The sequence below is a fragment of the Gymnoscopelus microlampas genome, assembly GCF_963454915.1.
Source record: "Gymnoscopelus microlampas genome assembly, chromosome: 12".
In the NCBI taxonomy this organism is placed as follows: Eukaryota; Metazoa; Chordata; class Actinopteri; order Myctophiformes; family Myctophidae; genus Gymnoscopelus; species Gymnoscopelus microlampas.
This window is the reverse complement of record NC_139949.1, coordinates 36993486-37016268: the sequence shown is the minus strand read 5'-3', so window position 1 is coordinate 37016268 and position 22783 is coordinate 36993486. Positions and strand designations below refer to the sequence as shown.

The window sequence follows — 22783 nt, the reverse complement described above, 5'->3', positions numbered from 1 at the left end:
AGCCCTTTGTCGATGTAAACAATGTGAGAATTGTTTCAACGATCAGGGCCAAATCAAGTATGACATCCGTTTGGAGCTCAGGGTTGCAAAGGGGCATGGATATTAACTACTTAGACCCTCTAGACTTAAATCAACTGGACCTGAGTTGTCTCTGTACTTGGACAGCTTTTTTCTGTCTACACCAAATCTCAAAAATATGTACAAGCTCACAATGCATCTCGTTGTGAGCTTGTAGTTCGGCTATGTTTTGGCAAATGCCCCCTCCCTCCAGAATATGAATGCTGGGGTTTAAGTGGTTGAACATCAACAATACATGGTTTCATAACAAGCTCTTCTATGAACTCACCTGCAATCGTCTTCTCCATGGCTGCCAGTTTGGAAGATAGTGGCTTCACAGTGTTCTCCATGTCTGCCAGTTTGGCAGTTAGTGGCATCATATCCTCCACCGTCTTCTCCATGGCTGACAGTTTGGAAGTTAGTGGTATCACAGTCTTCTCCATGGCTTCCAGTTTGTAAATTAGGACTGAAACCAGTAGGGATAAAGATCACTTTAATTTAAGATTGAAACCAGCAGGGATTGACAATGGTGAAAAATAGTCACTGAATTCATTTGACTTTGGTTGATGTAATCAGCAGAGTATGATCTAGCATCAGGAGTTCTCCTTAATGCTATGCGACTGTAGCGTGTATTTTCCTCATTTGAACGAGTAAACAATGTGATGTCAACACTTTAAAACCACATTTGTTTCTGTAAGTTGTTTATTCTTTACTTAAGCGTAGACATCGTGCTCCCGTTCACATGAGGGAAAATATACGTATACAGTCCCATAGCGTTAAGGATAAGTCCTAAAGCTATGGACCAGAGCTAAGCATGATCCATATTTACTTTACCTGCATTATCTCTCTCCAAACCAGCCGTTTTGTCTTTTTCGTTTCTCAGCTCCACCCTCATCTCCACCACCATGTCTCTGAGCTCCTTCAGTTCGGACGACATGTCCATGCCTTGAGACAGAGCAGCAGACAGACAGAATATCAACACAGATTGTTTTTCTGTTAGCAGTACAGTTAAACTGCATGCGTCCCTCTCTCGATCTTATCAGTTGGAAAGTGTTGGTCTATAAATCAAAAACAACTCTCTTATCAGTAGGAAAGTACACCGTAACCACACGAAAGGTTGTCTGCCAAATTCTGAGGCAACTCTGTAATTCAACTTTTTGAACAACTGATTGTTCAAGATTAGTTAGTCAAGTGACTTATCACTTAGTCATCATGTTAACACACTCCTGAATGTCAACAAAGGCAGCAGTGAAAGAAAGTCCAATGTTTTTAAATCTGAATGATTATCCACTCCCTTTCTTCTCCTTTAGTTTACTTTAGATCTTCCTCTTTTTGTATTAGGGGCATGTACAAAATACTCTTAAGTAAACATATCATCACCCACTACACAAATATGACACTGTTATGTAATTAGGGGCAGAAGAATAATCTTCATAGCAATATTCATTAGCTCATGGAGGCAAATGTTTTACCTTTACTCAACAATAATTATTTGAATTTTTTAGTTACTAATTACTTTGTAGATTTTGATTATTATTACACAACCACTTCAGACCTATTCTGTATACGTTGTCAATTTGAATATACCAAATCTACAAGCTCACAACCTGTCGCTTTGCGATGCGTTGTGAGCTTAGATCTACTATTTTCAAAGGATTTTTATACATTTTATACATTTGAAAACTTGGGACCTTCTGCATAATTAGTACTTTTACTTTTGGTACTTTAAATATATTTTGATGCCAATACTTTTACTCAGGTAAATGTTGAATATCAAACTTGTAACAGACTACTACAAAAGGGTATTGATACTTTTACTTAAAAACAAGTAAAACATGTGAGTACTTCATCCATCACTGCAATTCAATTCAATTCAATTCAATTCAATTCAATTCAATTCAATTCATTTCATTTCAGTTCAGTTCAATGTGATCGTGTCTACAGTCCTTACCTGTCACAAGTCCTGATGAATCCTCTTCTGTAGAAATGCCAATGTATTTGAATGGAATGCAATTTAAATGTAATTGTTGAATGACACAAAGTCACACGCAGTGTCAACTGGGAGCGGTTACTATATACTGACATAACATGTGTTTTGTGTCCTGCTTATATACAGAGACCAGCTGGGAGGAGACACACAGGTAGAGAAGTGTGTCTGATAGCATTGGCCAGCCTCAACAAAGCCAATCAAACAAATGATTGAATCCTTTGATCACAAGTTGTGTCCCTGTCATTGTCTTGGGTGAGGATGTCATTGTAAACTAATTGATGATTGAATAATTTGAGGATGGTTTCATTGTAAACTGATTGAATCACCACATTCCATTTTGTTTTTTGTTTTTTTTACTGTAATGGAGTATTTTCAATACTTTTACTTCTACTCCACTACATCTCAGAGGCAAATATTGTACTTTTACTCCACTATAATTATTTGAAAACTTTAGTTGCTAGTTACTTTGTAGATTTTGATTATTATTACAATACACACATTAACTACTTCAGCCTACATACATTTTGTCCATTTGAACATAGCCGATCTACAAGCTCACAATGCGTCGCATGGCGACGCATTGTGAGCTTGTAGATCTGCTATTTTCAAAAGATTTGTATACATTTTAAAACTTGTGAAAAGGGACGTTCTGTATAATGAGTACTTCCTACTTTTGGTATTTTAAGTACACTTTGATACCAATACTTTTGCACTTTTACTCAAGTCAATTTTGAATTCTGGACTTTTATTTGTAACAGATCTGGTATTTATTTAATATTTTTTACATTGGATGACATAGTGTAGCATAGCATCTTTTTTTTTAAATGTTTTTTACATTGGACAATAGTGTAGCATGGCATTTTTATGGTTTATTAATCCAGATGCAGTTGACCATCGCTGTCGGGCAGAAACCATATTTCTCCATAATTAAACTTTTTTTTAAAACTGTCATCACTTCAAGCTGCACTATGTAACTTTCCTCGTCTACCCCCGATTTGAACCCGGTGCCTGTGCAAGTGCAGCCATTTTTACCATTTTGAGCTAATAAAGCCTGCCTGTTGCTTGCTCAGGGGATACATTGAATCTTGACCATCAGGTAAAAATTTGTGTCTAGGTGAGACATGACCTTTGACACAATCTGAATGTCTCAATAGAAGAGCAGGGAGACAAAATTCAACTACCCCAATTGTATAAGCTATATTGTATTAACATACTCGTATTCATTAAAAAAAGTTATATAGTGCCGCTTTAATGCCCTACTTTGTCGTACAAGAGCAGGGGTGGGCAGCATTTATTTCCAGAGGGCCATACTGACTTCTATAAAATGAGTGAAGGGCCACACATTGTACAATTGAATTGAAACTTGAAACACAGTGTGCTGAATGATGTTAAAACTGCTTGAATTTGGTAGACATGCCAGACTACTTTAGAATAAGAATAAGGTCCATGCTTTCACAACAAGAATGTTCATCAACAAAATGTTGATCTTTCATTATCTTTTTGTATCACTCTGGTGTACTCTGTACGAGGTTACAATGAAAAGATTACATAAAACAATCCACGTCAATGCCGTATCTTATCTCATATGATATGCACCACTCCATAGGTCACTGATAAAACACATTGCATTCACCTTGCATTCATTATATACGGACTCACGGCAGACTGTTTCACTGTTACATTAAAAACATAAAACATTTGAGTACATACGGATGGAGGAATGCAGATGTTCTCAAATGGCAAATATGAATTACTATTAATTGGAGTTAAATTAATTTGTCTCAAAACCATTAACATATGGCATATGGAAAACCGCAAGGTTCCCAGTTCGATCCCGGGCTGGGACGCTCCCCTAGAGTTAGTGTCGAAGTGTCCTTGAGCAAGACACTGAACCCCTAATTGCTCCCGATGAGCAGGTTGGTGCCTTGCATGGTTTCCTCTGCCATCGGTGTATGAATGTGTGTGTGAATGGGTTAATGGCACAATCAATGTAAAGCGCTTCGGATAGAAGCGCTATATAAATGCACCATTTATCATTTATATGACTTGGCGGGCCGGATTGAGATGGTCAAAGGGCCGGGTCCGGCCCCCGGGCCTTATGTTGCCCATGTGTGTACAAGAGTGTCAAGCAAAAGTGAAAATAGCAGCTGTATGATACATGCTATTGAACAGCGCTGGAACAACTACTAAAAATGTCTACTCAAGTAAAAGTATCAATAACAAAATACTCCATTACAAGTAAAAGTCCTGTATTCAAAATGTACATACAAATATACTCAATATATATACTAAAACTAGTACTTACAGAGTACTTCTAAAAAGTACTCACAAGTATTTCACAAGTTTTCAACAAAACGTCGCAACACGTTGCGATGCACAGTTGTACTTACTTTCTACCACTGCTACTGAACAACTGTGATGACACACACACACAAAAAAAACCTTAGGATAGGAATTAGAAAATAACTTTTTATTAGATTTATTTACAACAGTGGTTCCTTGTGCTGGACAATCTCATTCACACGCACACCCCCTCCATTCAAATAATGCAATGTAAACCGAACGAGGAAGACATGACGTAGCCAGCAAACGTGGCAAAAGCATTACAACCAATTGCACAAAACTAATCAATAGAATGCAAGAGAGCGAGAGAAACAAGAGAATAGATTTAGCTGTACCTGATTATGACCTGACTTCAATCTATAGGTCAAATGGGTCTTCAAATAAAAATAAAAATAATAATACCCCTCTTGGAAAGGTAGCAAGGCCTTAAGCTGCAGTTTAGTTTCAGTTCAAACTGAAGATGTATATCGTACAAAACAAAACAAAATGGTGCACTCCCTTGAAAAACAGTTTCATTACAAAATGTTTGTCTATACGACAAACTTAAGGGCTGTTAACACCTAGCACTATAACAAAACAATCATTCTAATTCAAGTGGATGGCAGACTCCACACCACAACTATAACAAAGACAATGGTGATAGCTATAGTTGTAGATATAGTGCTTGGTGTGAACGTCCCTTTAGACTTCATAATTGTATTCTGGATGGAATCAGCTATAGTTAAACCATTGGGTGATTGGGTGATTAATTTCAAGTAAGAGAACAAATGTATATTTTAGCATTTCAGAATGAAACCATCATCGCATAGCCCTCCCCTCTCAGTGCTAGGGAAGGCACAGTTTCGTGAGCAAAAAAATATAATGTAATTGAATAACATAATATTGCACTTTGGCTAGCAGACAGTGCATTTATAAACATATAAACACTTAATTACATATTTGATGAACTTTTTACTTTGAATTCCTATGACTGCTAAGATCCTTCAAAAAGAACAGTATTTTGCTTTGGCTTGATCAGTTCCCATCCAGTGTGAAAGAAAGAACTTTTACAGTAAAAATACAACAAAAATTATATATTAGACATAATAGTAACACTTCACATGAAACACTATTAGTCTTCCCTAGTTTGTTAACCATACCGCTCAAAAAATAACATTTAAAACATTTAAATATATATATATTTTAAAACAAAATGAAATTAATTCTAATATAGGCTTTGGATAGAACTCTCACCCACTCTCCCATTTCAAAACAAGATATCAAACAAAATATGAAAATCCTTCAATTCTTAGGTGTCGTTTCAATCTTAGATTAATATTTGCAATGTTGAAACTGAATTTTTATGTAAGGATTTTCATGAGCACTAAATTTAATATCCCTCCAATCCAAGCTCAGATTTAAAAAATAAACGAAATATTTAAAAAATAAAAATACAACAAACTGAATTTGGCAACTGGATGTACTATTTCCATCTGAATTCAAAGCACAAATGTTGAACTTAAAAACAAAAAAAAAGGCACATGGAGACTAAATTTGAACAGAAAGTTCATTTTTGAGTTGTGCGATTTTCGGTATAACAATCTTTGGAAGAGGAAGATAACATTGCGGGATAAAGAAAAAGTGCTCAGTTGCCGGGCCCAACTCAACAGAAATTCATGAGGAATCATGGCTTCTACTGCCTTCCGTCTTTGGAAACAATTTCATACCTCCATCCACCCGCCAACCCCACACACACACACACACACACACACACACACACACACACACACACACCGGAAGACTCCTTGTCACATGTTAGGGGGCCACCAGCGGTGCCAATTTTTAGGAGGGAGTAAAAATTAAAGCAATTTTTGGCAAGGAAAAGTTTAAATTAGGAAGCCTTCCCTTGGACCACTCACTGCCTCATGTTTGACTGGTAAATGGCATACTCAAAGAGTAAATAAATCAAAACACTGTACACGGGAGCAGATGCTATATGAGGATGTCACATTTTCATTAAATAACGCAGCGCTTTTTTTCCCTGTTAAAGTAAATATCTAAAACTTGAATTAAAACATAAATATCGAATAACAGTGAAAGGAAAATAAAGGAGGGATAAGTATTCTGCCCTTAAGAAAGACTTAAGCCTAATGCTCTTTTTATTCTTATTTCCGGCGCACAATACCGGATGTGAAGGAGCATAAATTAGGCTTCACGCGGCAGGTATGCGGCAGTGCGTGTGTGCGCGTGCGTGCACGTGCATATATTTTGGTCCCGATAGGTGTCAAGCTGACATTGGCCAGGGTCAGAGCGGGGACTGTTTTACGTGGTGGAGGAGTCGGCATAAGGCAGGAACTTGGTGAGTTTGTTGGGGGAGCTGGGGTTGGGACATTCCGAGTCCTCGCTCATCTTAAAGAACAGCTCCTGCTCTCGCTTCTTCTGGTTCAGCTCCTCTTCAAGGGTCTGAGGAAGGGGAGAGACGAAAAACAGGGCTAGGCGGTCAGTTTTTCCTTTCTTTCGGTCTTCCGTAGCGTGCTCACACACGCACAACCACACAAGACAAGGCCAAGCTGTCATTCATGTCGCCATGTACTACAGGTGTGTAGGTCAATAAATGATTCCCTATAATCCTTTATCAAAATTGGCTTAAAGGAGGATCTCTAGTTAAAAGGAAACAAAGATATAAACAGAAAAAGCACACAGTTAAAAGGAATAAATTAGTCCCATTTAACCCATTTAGACCTGAGGCCGATTCTAAAAAAAAACCTTCTAAATCCTGACCTAAAACTGAAGTTTTCTGAAAAACTTCAAATATGTATTCAAAAATTACAAAAAATGTTTGTTGCTATATACTGTACATAGTAACAGGAATCCCAAAAGGGGTTCCTGTCCTGAAAGGTACAGTTACAAATAGGGGTTCCCGCCCAACGGTTTATGTATTCTGTCAAATTTTGCAATGGATCGGAATGAGGTCACCTCCCTTTCCGAAGAAAAGTCTGAACGTGGGAAGGAGTATGTATTGCGCTTTACAGCTCGCACAGCTGCAGGCAATAAAGTCTCATTTAAGTTCCATCGCGCAATCGTGCACCGAGAACGGCAGAGAATAGCAGACATACAAGCTCACAACGGTCGCATCAGCGACGCTTGTACATCAGCTATTCTCGGTGCGCAACATCGGTGCATGATAAAGTATATACAGTAGGTCTCGTGATCGGTTCGCGGTCGAGTATGCGGCGGCTGGGATGAGGATCAGCATCTCCGAATCTGAGGCCGTGGTTCTACATGTTTGAGACTGGACTGAGATATGACACATGTACCAGATTTAAAAAAAAAAGAAAAGAACAAAAGAGCAGATCTACAAGCTCTCAAGTTTGCGAAAATACACCCTCAGGTCTGTTTTACCAAGTAGGCCTACACAGGGTCTAGTGGTTAATCTAATGGCCGGTCCTCAATGGAACACGCAGTACCTTCTTCCTTGGTTTCAGCTGATCTCTCCATTCCCTCAGCTGCTGGTTGTGCTGCTCATCCAGGAACTTGAGCCTCTGGGTCTCATTCTCCACCAGTAGGTGGCACTTCTCATTCTGTAACATGACATCATTTGACACAGTTAACCACTAGGTGGCGGTGTTTCTCCCCCAGTGGATCTGAACCGTGGTCCAGAACAGTGATTCTCAAACTCTTTCATTTCAAGGACCCCCACATTAATATTGTTGCTGTCGGGCAGAAAGCTCTCATCTCCTTAATATAACCTTTTGTGTTTTTTCATAAATGAATGCCCTTCTTGACCATACCACAGCGTCACACAAAACTATCAAAAGTAGCAGATATACAAGCTTGAAACACGGCACGAAGCGTTTTGAGCTTGTAGATCGGCTACTTTTGCATTTTTTTATTTCAATACTGAAAAGTCACAGTTTTGGACATATGAGGTTTCCAGCCGACAGAGACGCTAATTTGGCTATTTGTTTTGCTACTTCTAGTAGGGTTGAAGGGTTACCTGTAGCTGCTGCAGCTCCCGTACGTTCGACTCACACTGACCAATCAGCTCCCTCATCTGGTTGTCATGTTTCTGCTGCTGGTGCAGCCGCTCCGCCTTCTGTCTCTTCTCCTCCTGCTGGGAAAACTAAAGACAGACAGACAGACAGACACACAGAAGGACAGGGGGAGAGAGAGAGACAGAGTGAGAGGGAGAGAGAGAGAGAGAGAGCAGGAGACAGAGAGAGAGAAACAGAGAAAGAGAAGTAGTAGGAGAAAGAGACAAAAAAAGAAAGCAAGAGATAGAGAGAAACAAACAAAGAAAGCAAGCAAGAATGAATGCAAGAAAGAAAGAAAAATAAAGAAATTTCATTTCATATTACTACAATAATGGGTAAAAAAGTACATGTTTTGAATTTTACTGAACAAAAGAAAACAACATACAAAACAGCAACCTTTTACATTAACTCCTTTATGTGTAGTTATTGTAATGAAAAAACGAAACAAAAAAGAGATTTTTATTGATGCCAAAACATTACCACGCCATCACTCCTCAACTGTTTAATATGAGACTAAACACCATCACGTTACCTGTTTGATCTTCTCTCGGTCTTCAGAGGCGCTGCCGGTGGAGTTGATGCGGAGGCTCTTCTTGAACATGGCCATGCGGGTCTTGGCTTCGCTCCGCTGGATCTTGGGCAGGCGGCCCTTCTCCTGTTGCTGCCGACCCTTCAGTATCTCAATCATACGCTGGTTGTAGCACTGCATCTGTTCCTGCTCCTGTGGTGGCGAGCACGCCAAAAAAAGAAAAAGATCAGCTTTCACCACCTCTGATCATCTGAGCCACACATCTGGTTTACACCATACACTCATCTATATGAACAGTTATGTAAATGCAGACATTTATACAGTTCAGTAACTAAATCTCTCTCTGGGCATTAATAGTCTATTATTGTAATTGAGAACATGGTTTAGCCAAAAGTATAAATTAATAAAACCAAATAAAAGTAGTTGTGCAAGTCTCAAGCTGTGACTTGTGATGATAGAACTTGAAAGAGGGTTTAAGCTTAACTTAACTTTCTTGTGTGATGGAAATAATACAGTTGAACAACTTAAACCCTATACTTAGTTGACCGTATTCCCATGGTCTATACTTAGACGATCAGATTCCCAAGGGGCAAGGGCTACACTAAATACCGTTGGCGCAAATAGCAGATTGTATACGCTCATAGCGTGTCGCAGTACCCCAAAGGGATGCTAGTGTTCAAGTGGTTAAACTGAAAATAATGTTGCGGTGTGCTTACCTTCTCGTGCTTCTTGAGGAGCTGGTGTCTCTGGAGGAAGTACTGATCTTTGAGTTGTTGCTTCAGCAGCTGGTGTCTCTCATGCAGACTCTTCTCCTCCAGGTCCCAGATCGTCGCTTCTCGCTCTGATGAGATGACAGGGATGGATGGATGGTAGAAGGAGGGATAGAGATGTGAGTCCGCATTAAAAGAAGCGTCTTAGGCAAGGGAAATGTCTCTTTTTGTTTGTTTTTTTACTCCAACGTAAACAAGACCACCACAGCCCAAAAATACAGAAAATACAGTCCAGTTTGTTGTTTAATATCTAGTCATCAAGAGCAGAGTCAATCAATTACAGAATAAATACATCTTACAACACATCTTACAGAACAAAAAGCAGTGGGTGGGTGTGTAGGTAGCTGGCTGTTTACGTTTGCATCACTGATTTCATACACAAAAATTAAAGATACAATGCAAAGGCATGCTCAGGATCGCACGCACGCACGCACGCACGCACGCACGCACGCACGCACGCACGCACCGGTACATAACTTCTATGAGAGTCTCAAAAGTATTAAATAAATGCATCCATCCTAACAACAACACCAAATTATGGCCCTGTCTCAAATTGATCCAAAAAAACAAAAGCTCAAATCAATTTATGAATCCCCATCAGCTGATGCTAGGTCAGTGGTTTAGATGCTAGCTGCCAAGTGGTTCAGTGGTTTACTGTAAACAACCACAGTGTTTTCCCTAAGCATCTTAGCAAGCTTTCTCTCCACACTGTAACCCAACAATTGCAAAAGGGTTTACTACAAAAAACACTGCAACAATTACCACGTACAGTAAATATCTTAGGTGTACCCTGTCTCAAATTGTCCAGCAAACCAAAACTCAAGGACAGCAAAGGAGCTACCACACAGGCTGAGTGGCCACTTGATCAAGCAGAAAGAGGCCAAGTACATACAGTAACTGCCAATACTCCTCAATCTCCCTACTTGTAAGCCTTTCTTCCGCAGGGCTTCTGATTGGTACATTTCTCCAGTTAATCTCCCGATTTCACGCCCAATGCATGACAAAAACAACCCCAAAAACAACCGAGGTGCATTGCTCGTCACTATGCTCGCTCAAACACGTTCTGCTGAGCTAAGCCTCTAAATTTTAGTCCACTTCATCCCCTAGCCACAAACACACACACTCTCTCACACACACACACACACACACACACACACACACACACACACACACACACACACACACACACACACACACACACACACACACACACACACACACACACACACACACACACACACACACACACACACACACACACACACACACACACACACACACACACACACACACACACACACACACCTGAAATTTTTTTGTGATGACATTTCCAGATGTTTTCTTTTGATCAGTCTTCTGGTACATTTTGTATTATTTATATATGTATTTGATCGTAAGCTGTGAATTTAAGAATAATGAAGTCATTTAAATTTCACATCCTTGTGTTTATTATATTAAGGCAGGGGCGATAAGAATAGGCCATTTGCCAATACCCAATGCTGCTAAAAGTATTCCTAAGACTTTATCTTAATCATGCCTCATTAGTGTTCCTTAAATTGCATCATACTATCATTATTATTTTATATTACAGTACATCCATTATTATTGTTACAGTACGTTGTGTTCCGTTAGCACAGTTTTGAGGACCTTGCCCCACTTGCATTTCACTGCATGTACAGTACCTCTATGAGAAGTGACACATTCTCTTGATTCCTGATTCTTGGACCATGCGTCCTGAATGTGTATATTATTGTACCTCTGATAAGGGTCTGCTTCTTCTCGAGACAGTCCCTCTCCGTCTCAGAGATCTCCCTTTTGTTGTCGGAGATGATCCTCTTCAGTGTAGTGTCCAGGTAGTTCTTCTGCTTGGACAGGAAGTCCTGCTCCTGAAACACAAAAAAGGCAGAAAGTTAATATAGAACAGTCAGTGGTTCTCAAGCTTTTTTTTTTTTATCTCCCTGACCACCAGCATATTTCGAACAATCCCCAAGGACCCTCACCCCACCTCTCCACAACAATATGTATATTCAAAAGCTTACGTCTGTCGCCTTCGTCTGCTGGAAGGTGTTCATTCGCTGTTTCAAGGATTCTTTCCGCTGATTCCTGGGCAGCTTGTCCACCGATTGCTTTACCTATATTACATGGACAAGAGAACGGTTAAGCTGCATTCAGCAGGATCTGTCATATCATAATACATTCAAAGAGACCTGGCATGTGGAAGAGCTTATAATGTAAAAGACACCTAGGACTTTATACTGTAGTAGCCTATGTACAAAATCATGAGATTTCAAAAGATCCAAAATGGTTCATGGACCAAGCCTGCGGCTCCTAATATTTTGAACCCTCAGAGCAGTGGTTCTCAGAGGAGCCCCAGGGGTCGTGAAGGGATTCCAGGGGGTCCCCAGCAGAATTAGTTTCTCAGAATCAGTTTAACCAACTTGACTCTATTTTATACTTCAGCTATTCAAAAATAGCCAATCTACAAGCTTGTGAGCTTGTAGATCGGCTATATTTTTAAAATTAAACATCTTGGAAAAAAACTTGAAAAATTGGGAATAAATTAGATTTTTTCTGTTGTTTGGCACAACATCTTTGCAGATGGGGTTCCGCAGCGAAATACAATTTAGGGGTCCTTCAGTGACATGGAAATGTTTGAGGACAACTGCCTCAGCGCGCGCACACACACACACACACACACACACACACACACACACCTCTTTCTTCTTGTGTTTCATCTGATCCTGGAACTTGTGGTGGTCTCTGTCCTGCTCGGTGCGGATGCGCTTGGTCTCGTCTCGCAGTTTGATGGCGTGGTCCGTCTCCATCTTCTCTATGGTCTGCTTCTGGTGCTTCTCCAGGCACTCCAGCTCTGTGTCGTAGTGCTTCTTCTTGGCCTGCGGGGGTTCAGACACGGAGGGCCGGTCTGTCACGCTGCCAAGGATCTTTTATTCATTCCCCTCAGTCCTTACTTTACGTTCACCCTATCAATTCACTCCCATTTCAAAGAACTTATGAACACGTTCAAATGTTGCAGTCATCGATGCAATGGCAGGTGATTCAGGGTGAGAGGTGATTCACTCTCCCTGTTTTGTACCAACCCTGGCTTCCTTATTATCATTATTTTCAAAAATAGAATTTAACTTTCAAAAAAGCAAAAAATAAATAAATGAATAATTAAATACATTTTCCCAAATGAAAATAGCAGATCGGAACATAATTCATAGATATGATGAATAAGCTGCATGTGAATGTATGCCAATGCAACGTCCAGTAAAGTTTGCAAAACGAACGTGTGCGTGTGTGTACCCATGGGGTCCCATCTTCCATAAACACAGGATACGAGATATGAACAAACTGCCCCCCAGCAGGAAAACATTAAAAACAAACAACACGAGAGGTTTGTGTGTGTGTGTGTGTGTGTGTGTGTGTGTGTGTGTGTGTGTGTGTGTGTGTGTGTGTGTGTGTGTGTGTGTGTGTGTGTGTGTGTGTGTGTGTGTGTGTGTGTACTCACGTTCATCTCCTGGTCAAAGCGTCTCTGCATCTGTTCCTTCTGAGCATCCAGTTTTGCGTTGAGGACGGCCTGAGCACGATGTTCCTCCTTCTGCAAGAGACGCAGCTCACGCAGCTCCTGACGTCTACAAACACACACACACACACACACACACACACACACACACACACACACACGTTAATGTCTATTCGAACCATGATTTTATTGGGATTTTAACCACTTGAACCCTAGCATCACTATTCCGGGGGGAACATTTGCTGAAAATAGACGATCTACAAGCTCGAGCTATTTCTGGTGAAGATAGTTGGTGTAGAGGGAAAATAGTCTGATCCAAGTACAGAGCCGACTCTGGTTAAGTTTAAGTGTAGAGGGTTTAAGTGGTTCAAACACCAATAAATACCTTTCCAAGCCACTATTAATAACATTTTGACAGACTTCACGTCTTTGCATAACAAACCTCGTGGGTTAACATGAAATAAGAACCTTGAAGAAAGATGGCGTTGTCTGATTGGACTGTTTTGGTTCTCAAACTATGGGTCTTGTGGGGGTGCAGGAAGGTGACGGCAGTGTCACACAACTGAAGAAAGAAAAATGTATCCTTCCCATTAAGTATTTTTTATTCGTTTTTTTTAAGATTCTGCAACAAACATAGGCTATATACTGTATGCTTCCATTCACAATGTTGTAAATGTATTTTCTCATGATGTTCCTAGTCAATGCTCCCAATGTGTGATGTATTTTTAATTATGCCTTATTTCAACTTTGAAATCACACTATAAATAAAGTCTGGGGTTGCCAAATAAATTCCCCCATAAAATGGGGTTCTGGTATACAAAAGGGTTGACAGGCTGAGGCCTCCAAAGCTGAACTGAAAACCATAGATATTCAATGTCCTTAGCTACCACTAGATGGCACTGGTAGTGCACTATGAATGCTTGAAACGTCATGTAGTTAGTGTGCATGTGTACACCCATAGGAGTGCCACTCAGGAGTGCCAAATACAATATACATAGACACCACATTGGCCACTGGATCACATGTCAACGTCAAGTACAGTACATGTCTGACATTTGAAACAAACCAAACTCTGTTGAGAATTCAGCGAGTTATGATTTTAAATGTTACAGACCTCCTGCTTCAAGATACATACAGTACATGGGGGCATCCATGCATCAGGAGATTGCCTCTGACAATATGGCAGCCGCATTGATGCATTGCTCCAATGAACATCAGCGGCCACTGAGGTATCTACGTGTATATATCTATGGTGTCAGTTACCAGCGATAGGTCCTCGGTGTACTTAAAGAATACTCAAGTCACTTAAACTCTTGGTTGATAAAATGAAGCTTTTATAGTGAAGAATGCTCTATTTTAGAGACTGTGAATTTCAAGGGTTTAATTGGGCCCAAATGGGCGTATAGTTTGTATATAATATACATTATGTGTCCCCATATGTACATTCCAGGTCGGTTATCACAACATTCTGTCTTTTTAATTCCCCAACCTCTCCTAACCAGTTCAAGGGATTAACTGACCTAAACTTGACACTAGACTAAATGTAGTTCCCTAGACCGTGTTTAGTGAAGGGACAACTGGGACATCCTAACATAGGTCAATCCCTCATCAAACAATGGACCAGATCTCATGAGTTCCTTAGCCTCACAAGAGAGAAAACAATAAGAGACAAAAAAAATCTAGTATGTTCTAATGCACAATAGACAGACAGACAGACAGACAGACAGACAGAGCGTCCAGCTGTGTATACACCTAGATGAGCCAAGTGCTTTGATTCTTAACCTTTTTAATTTCAAGGACACGGTTTGATGTGAATTAGACCACTGACTCCCATTTGATACAAATGTTATGTCTAGGCTCCCTCCCTTTGGAACTCACATCAAAGCCTCCCTTGCCCTGTTCAAAACCTCCCTCAAAAACAACTTTGCCTTTTCATTTTCTTTTGCTTAGTTTTTAGCCTTTTAACTAGTTATTCTCTTAATAAAGTTTTTTGTTTGTTTGTTTGTTTGTTCTTGTAAAGCGACTTTGAGTACCAAGAAAAGCACTATATAAATTGGATGAATCGTTATTATTATAATATTATTATTATAATAATATATTATTATTATAAGAATATATTATTATATAATATATTATTATTATAATAATAATCTACACTGTAAAATCTTCACTATTAATTTAACTCTCAGAGTGTACAGGCTCCATTTGGTCCCGTTCGTACACTCTCCGAGTTACAGACCCCTGAGGGTCCATTTGGTTCCTAACTATCAGTAATCTAGATGGAACCCAACTCAAGGACCCCTGGTGGTTCCTGGACCCCATCATGATTGACATCCAGACTGACAGCATGATTGACATCAAGACTGACATCATGAAGAAGTTTACCTGAGAAACCTCATCTCCTCGTCCTTCTTTTCATCGTCCTTGATGATCTTGGACGTGGTTACGCTGACCTCCACGCCGTCCACCACAAACTTCCTGGTTCGCTTCAGAGTCTTACTGGAGAAGCGGGAGTCCTGTGGGTGGGAGGGGGACAGGGGAGTGGGTTTTCACAGAGAAGGAAAAACAGTGAATGAGCGGGAGGTAAGGATGGCATCAGGCAGAATAAGGCTGCAAAATGTTCTTTCTTGGAAGGCGGTAACCAAGGAGTTAACAGGAATGACACTGGTAGGGAGACAAGATGGATTAAGGCTGCATTACAATTCATTGTATTAACTTGGCTGACTATTCTAGTTCTATTATTTACCTTTACCCACTTAGTATATAGGCATTATTATTGATGATTATTTATCCAAAATGTAATTGTGAAACAAACAGTAGTCATCCCCACAATTATCTTCATTGAGGTATTTGGTTAAGAATATTGTGATTTGATTTTGTCCATGTACTGTATCAGACTGGCAAACTTGGGCTTGCCTTCATTTGAAGTTTAGTGAATGTGAGTTTGTGAACATGTACTGTAAATGTGATTGTGTACTGTAAATAGACAGTAGCCAATGGAGGTGTATTGTTGAATAGATAGTACAGCATGCAGGTACAGTAGGAGTGCTGGCAGTGATGTCACTATCCCTCGCTATTCCCGTTAGGCTGGTTCTACGTTACTGAACGCCCAAGCACTGTCTGTCTGACTGTCACACACACGTCTGTCACTGTAAGGAGGAGATTCATTAAGCGCATAGTCAAATCCCCAGTGTTCACATAACAACCATAGTCAACCAACATCAGCCACCTACTAGGACACTTTGCAGCTGTGTGAAACAATGGACAAACAATGTCTTTGTTCCACAAGTTGAGTGAATAGTTTGTCCTCTAGGACCCCCTCTTATTATCAGTGGTCGACTGCGTTGGGACCAACCTGATCAACTCTGGTTCACAACTCATAGTTTAACCCATAAAAAAAATGGGAAAGCATCCGTGTCTGCTAAGATTTTAGCAAAAATACACAAGCTTGTATCTATTGTTGAAAAATCTTGAAAATGTGTGCAAATCTTTGAATATAATATGATTTTAAAGCGATTTTTTTAAAACTCAAATCTTTGCTTCTGGGGGTCCCTGGAACAAAATCTTTTGAGAAGCGGGTCCACGGCCCAAATACATATTACTTTGGGGGTCCTTGATATGAAAAAAGTTTGAGAACCACTGATAAAGAAACATTTTAAATTTAGAAGACATTTGTATAGAATCTGCCTCAGGTCTAATTGGGTTAACAGGTTTAGTTTGGGTAACTGCTGTGATGAAGCCAGATGTAGTCAAACACACTTGACATTCTAATAAGAGTGTTGCATTATAGAAGGCTGCCCATCAGAATATGTGTTTCTTTGGTCATCGTGTTGCAGGCCTGCAGTGAATTATGTAATTATAGAATGACTCGTCCAGGCCCCTCAGTGGGTCAGTAGGAAATCCCTTATCCTTGAAAGCACAAAATGCTGACTAATGATTATTCCCAAATATCCCTTTATCTAACTATACCTCCACCGAGTTCATGTACTGATCTGATATGGTGAAATACACTCAGTAAACACTGGGCTAATGATCACTTCTTATGTGACGAATGGAAAAAGGAAGGACAGACAGAAAGAAAGAAGAAGAGTAGGAAGTAGATGAAGAAAGCAATGAAGGAAGAATGGCGTCACTGTCCTGGTATTCAGATACAGAGTATAGGACAGGTCTGTATGGCCCAACCTAGTTGAAACCCTGAATGAAAGAATGTGATGTCATAGCTTCTCTTGGCGGCACTGAGCCAATCAGCAGCCTGTACTGCACATCAGCCAATCAACAGCCTGTACTCACCATGTCAGTGATGAGAGGCCAGCTGAGCAAACACACTCCAGCAGAGAGAGATCGAGTGTGTGTGCGTGTGTTGTGTGTGTGCGCGCGTGCTTGTGTTGTCAGACAACGTAGCTACAGGGACCTACTCGTCTTTACAGTATACTGTCAAGGTCCACTGCGTTGTATAGTGATGATAAATCTTGTGTGTGTGTGTGTGTGTGTGTGTGTGGGGGGTGGGGGGTGGGGGGTATTAAGTACACAGTAACAGTGTGTTCAGAGGACCTTGGGGGTCGGGGGGGGGGGGGTCTGTCACCCAGCTGCTGTGTTTGGCTTTGAGGCTCTGTGTGACTCCACCGCCCCCATCTATCATCATTCACATCCATGCACACACACACACACACCTGATGTACTGTATGCACACATGTGGGCTTGTACACATGTATACATGCACTTGAGCAAAAGTGCGTGCATGTGCCTGCGTGCCTGCCTGCCTGTGTCTGTGTGTGTTGGCGTGCACGCAGGAAGTCCATCTCAGTCCTAAACCACAAACACAGGCAGTCCATTCACTTCCGTGGCTGGACCGCTGTCTAAACGGCCTGCTGAATAATGTGTTCTGGAAGAACTTGCATATCGCAAACAGACAACTGTCCACACACACACACACACACACACACACACACACAGAGTCAATAGGATTCCAATCATGGCCTGTCCATAAACGTCCAGAAGCACTGCGGTCACAATGGGCTGTATAGAAGCTTCCATTCACAGTGCTGAATACTGAATAGCACCCACACAAAGGTCACCATTGGTCTTAATGAATGGAAAATGTTGCATATTTTGCTTCAGAAGGCTTGGTATCTGACAATAAAATAGACTCACTCTTCTCTCCATCTCCCCTCTCTCTCTCTCTCTTTGCTTCTCCACTTCTCCCACTGTGATACTCATAGGTTTTTGTTGCTATGAAACCTTGACATTGCTTGTGAGTTTCAGAATAGATTTCAAGAGGATGATACTGGCAATCTGGTTTGGTCAGCTTATTGAGTACTCCCTGCTATTTTGTCTGTGTGTGTGTGTGTGTATAGTATGTGTGTGTGCTGTATACAGTACATTTATCTCTGGTGTTATGCTGCTGTAATTTTTATCTTGTGTTGTAAAGCACTTTATAACCTTGCTGCGAAATGCGCCGTGCACATTTATTAACACGTTTAATATTATCATTAGTTATTTATTATAAATGCTTTCAAATACATTTCCTCAATCCAGCTGACTAAATGAATAACAGTTCCACATTTGAGAGCATCAGCTAGTTTCATTCCCTGACCCCACCCTCCCATTGAGGGCGTTATGTGAGAGTCATGCTTAATGGAAGACAGGCTACACTCTGTTTAAGAGAGTACACACCCACAGTCCAAAACACAACACGCTATACAGTCTCCACGTTTTTCCAAGGAGGGGACCCAACAGACCGTTCTCCAGCTACCGTGGGTCAGCATCACACTTCTAACACCTTGTGCTACCCCCCGTCCATTTAGTCAAGGATGGCCCATGTTATATTTACCCCAAAATAGAGTTGACAAAAAAAACGCACTCACAAGGGTGGTAAGTGTTAATGTTCAAACCGACGGGTTCTAAAGTTTGACGCGCACCAGCAGTACTGGTACAGAAGACTGCACAGCTAAAAAAAGGTGGGCTTAATGAAAAGGGACAACCCATTACAACTTGCTTTTATTGCATATTTATTAGTTTACTTATCTATATTATCAGTGTGTCCTATCCAGTCTATCTACTGTATATGGTTCTCCAAATAAAGGGTAAGAGGGACGTAATGATTATAAGCTGGTTAGATATCGTCATTAGTCAAACATGCATCATCAGCAGGATATTGCTGATGCACGGCACGCACATCAGAATGACACATCCACAGTGAGTGTAAAAAAAAGACCCGGGTCCATTTTTACTCTCAAGAGACATCAACACTCAAGATTTGGCAAGGTACCACGTAGCCACGTAGATACAAGTGCGCAGGCAAACTCTAGAGATATTTAGTGTGCATTTCCATGTGAATAACTAACCTGACTTATGACCACTGCTTACTTCTTGGTGATGCATAATTTATCAGTAGTTATACTACCGGGTATTCTTTGTACTTAAAATCTGATTTTGCCGGATGTTTTGTTTTTAGTTATGTGATTTATTATTTTACATAATAGATAACAAATGTACCATTTGCTATTTTTAAATAGAGCCAGGCCGTAACTCGGTCTTCTAGTGCTGACCTGCTCGAAGTGCCTACAATGACATAAAAACACGGTGAAGCAGCATTCTGCTTCTACGGAAGGAATAAACTCCCATTACACCTAAGACAGATAGCCTCTGCATGTAGATAGCTTTAAAGCACAGCTGAAGACCCATTTCTTCACTCTTGCTTTTAGCCGATTTTGAAATCTGTGTTGTTATTCATGTCCTCACTGTTTTGCCTGATTCACTGCCTTTTTTGTTATGTTTTTAATGATGTTTTATGTTTTTGCTTTTCTTTTTTGCTTCATTGTTAATCATTTTGTACTTTTTCCGTAAAGCACTTGTGCTTTATTCTTGCTCTGTAAAGTACTTTGTGCTGCATTTCATGTCATGAAAGGTGCCACAAATAAAGTTTATTATTATTATTATTATGTGTGTTTTATGTGTTACAATACGTGCTTTGCACCGACTTGCAGTACCTTGACAGAGAGTGAGATGGTGTCCCTGCTGTGCAGAGACACCACCGACAGGTCCATGCTCTCCGACGCCACGCTCCCAGCGTCCGAGTAGCGATGGCTGGTCATCCTCCCGTTGCTGCGGGGCGACGTGCACTCTGCGTTGGATCCTATGGACGCCCTCTCAGAACCATTTCTAAGGCTGCCGTTCAGCCCCGAGCGAGGTGCTGGTACCGGGGTGGGAGTGGGGCTTGGGGTGACAGGGGTGACGGTGGTGGTGGTGACGGTGATGGTAGGGGCGGGGGTAGCCGGTAGCTCGCCGTTCACGGTGGGGCCGGTCTCCTCCTTGGCCACTAGGGCCTTGGGGACTTCCGGTTCTGCTGGCACCATGATGATGTCGACGCTCTCCTCGGATACCTCCTCGGGCTGGGCCAGCGACGGTGGCTGTTCCGTCTCTGGTGTGTCCACCACCTTAGGGGTTGAATTGAATAACGTTACTTGTGCACACTTGTACATCGACTGCCTGCATATTCATTGTGCCAAAGATTAACAAGTACCAAAGATTAACAACTACCTTCTTAATAGGGCTGGGCGATATGACTTCAAATCAATATCACAATTATTTCAAACTTTTGCCTCGATTAATGAACAATTATTAAAAGAAAAGAAACATGGTGAACACAGCAGATCTACAAAGCTCTCGATGCGTCACGGGCGTTGCTAGCTTATAGATCGGCTATTTTAACACCATCGTATATAGAAGCATAATTCAGGGTTATGTCGTTAAACCAGATTAATCGATTCAGTTGATTATTTAAAAAATCTACTAGAACTATTTTTGTGCCAATTTGTTGATATTTACAAAGAAATATAAATAAATATTATTATTATTCGGTTGCAAGTCGGTTATTGGTTCTAAATATCCGTTTCGATATATTTTCAGTATTGCCCAGCCATACATCAAAATTAATATTGAGTTGAACCCCCATAACAAGTGACAGGTGTCAATAATAAGGGATTGAAATGTTTTTCTCTGATTCGCCAAATGACTGAATTTTTGGATGTTGTTTTATTCTAAACTTAAATCTGGTGTATCACCTAATGAATAACAGCTAAGATCATCGACTTCAAACTTGGAGGGGTGGGAAACACCACCCCTATGCATATGACATAAGAGCAAAAAGGTGCGCCGTGTGAATATTGTCCGATAGTGTGTTTCAGAAGAAAAACAAATTGAACCTTCTCCTCCTCTGAGCTGGGACTGCTCTTCCCATCCTCGATGCCCGAGTCTGTGCTTGAGGTCTTGGTGGAAGCCTCGCTCTCCGGCTTGTCCAAGTCGCCGATGACCTCGTCGGAGAGCTTATCGACCAGCTCCTCCTGGTCATCTTGGGGCTTCAGGCGGGGCATGGGAACTGGGACAGCCACCACACCTTTGTCCGGGTGCTGATCCACTGGGGTGCTGGCACGGGCCTCCTCCCTGGGGATTGGGGTGGGCGTGGTGGGGCTTGGGGTGTCCGGAGTCTGGTCTACTTCCATACTGGTTTGACTGGTCTGGCATGGCTCCTTGCCCGGTGACTGAAATGAAATCACAAGGACAGAAGAGAAAGAAAGGGCATCATTGTCATGCACGAATATGAGAAGGACCGCTGTCAGCTGTCAGCTTTATTGCGTTTTATCCTTTTAATAATAGTGGGCCTATGTATGCATTTGTAGATATGTTTTCATTGTCGATAAAGGTGTCAAAGTAAGAGAAAACATCTACTGACAGCCTCCATGTTAGCATCTATGCTATTGGTTTTGTCCCAGGTGCTAATGTTTTTAGCCTCATTACTGTTTGGGATATTCCCAAAAGCTAATGGCCAAAGTCCTCTTAGCTACACACAAGTAGCGAGGGACCATTGACCTTTTGGTTTGGCAGGAATGCAGCCATTCTTGTTCAGTTCCAACCACTGTTGGAACCCTCTCTGCTTGCACCTGCCTTGGTATGGCTATCAAACAGGTAATAAATAGCTCTAATGCACCTGGCCTGGTTGGCTATCAAACAGGTAATAAATAGCTCTAATAATTACAGAGATGGAAGGGCACTTTAAATGATGGCTCATGTGTAGGAATGGTGACTAGCTTGGTATTTCCTGAAGCAGTATGTGTACAGGAGCCTGGTGGGTTGTAAGAGGACCATCTGTGAGGGTCAATATTGACGTTAAATTAGAGGACTGACCAACTTGTCAAACTGTTTCTGTCTTAAACAATCCCCTCAAACGCCTAACTCTGAAATAGGTTTTAAAGCCCTTAAAGAACAGAATGGCTCTTAAAAGTAAGTTCATGATCATTTTTACAGCCATCTGACTGGCTGAGCAATTCTGCCTCTTGAATTATCTCTCTGCCGTCATCACACATCTTTATGATGGGCCCTCTGAAAACACCACTGTCTGGCTGTGTATGATGGATTGCTAGGGAGGAACTGCAAGTCTAACTCACCCTGGCTGGGGTCCAAGACCTTTAAGGCTGTTTACGACTAGCTAACCTGCGTGACTGTGTGTCTCTGCGTGTTTGTGTGCATCTGAGATATTTGGCAATTGTCCTCTGGGAG

The 22783-nt window shown here is 41.1% G+C and overlaps 1 protein-coding gene across 2 annotated transcripts in view; it reads right to left on the bottom strand.

The window, feature by feature from the left end:
* Positions 1-4496: 4496 nt before the first annotated feature.
* The window catches only part of stk10 (serine/threonine kinase 10), a 64666-nt gene continuing 46379 nt past the window's right edge, over positions 4497-22783 (bottom strand). Inside the window, exons 9-21 of one of the 2 annotated variants that reach the window (XR_014601907.1) lie at positions 21433-21768; positions 20218-20664; positions 15614-15744; positions 13214-13337; positions 12417-12596; positions 11742-11834; positions 11459-11588; positions 9649-9773; positions 8936-9124; positions 8367-8492; positions 7837-7950; positions 6555-6832; positions 4497-6522 (exon numbers count right to left, since the gene is read on the bottom strand). Coding sequence is in view for 1 of the 2 variants with exons in the window: in XM_084073634.1 (XP_083929760.1) it covers positions 6692-6832; positions 7837-7950; positions 8367-8492; positions 8936-9124; positions 9649-9773; positions 11459-11588; positions 11742-11834; positions 12417-12596; positions 13214-13337; positions 15614-15744; positions 20218-20664; positions 21433-21768 (2136 nt within the window). In the remaining variant the exon portion in view is untranslated. Of the gene's footprint in view, positions 6833-7836; positions 7951-8366; positions 8493-8935; positions 9125-9648; positions 9774-11458; positions 11589-11741; positions 11835-12416; positions 12597-13213; positions 13338-15613; positions 15745-20217; positions 20665-21432; positions 21769-22783 lie in introns of both variants that reach the window. The other variant, XM_084073634.1, reaches the window with a different exon arrangement.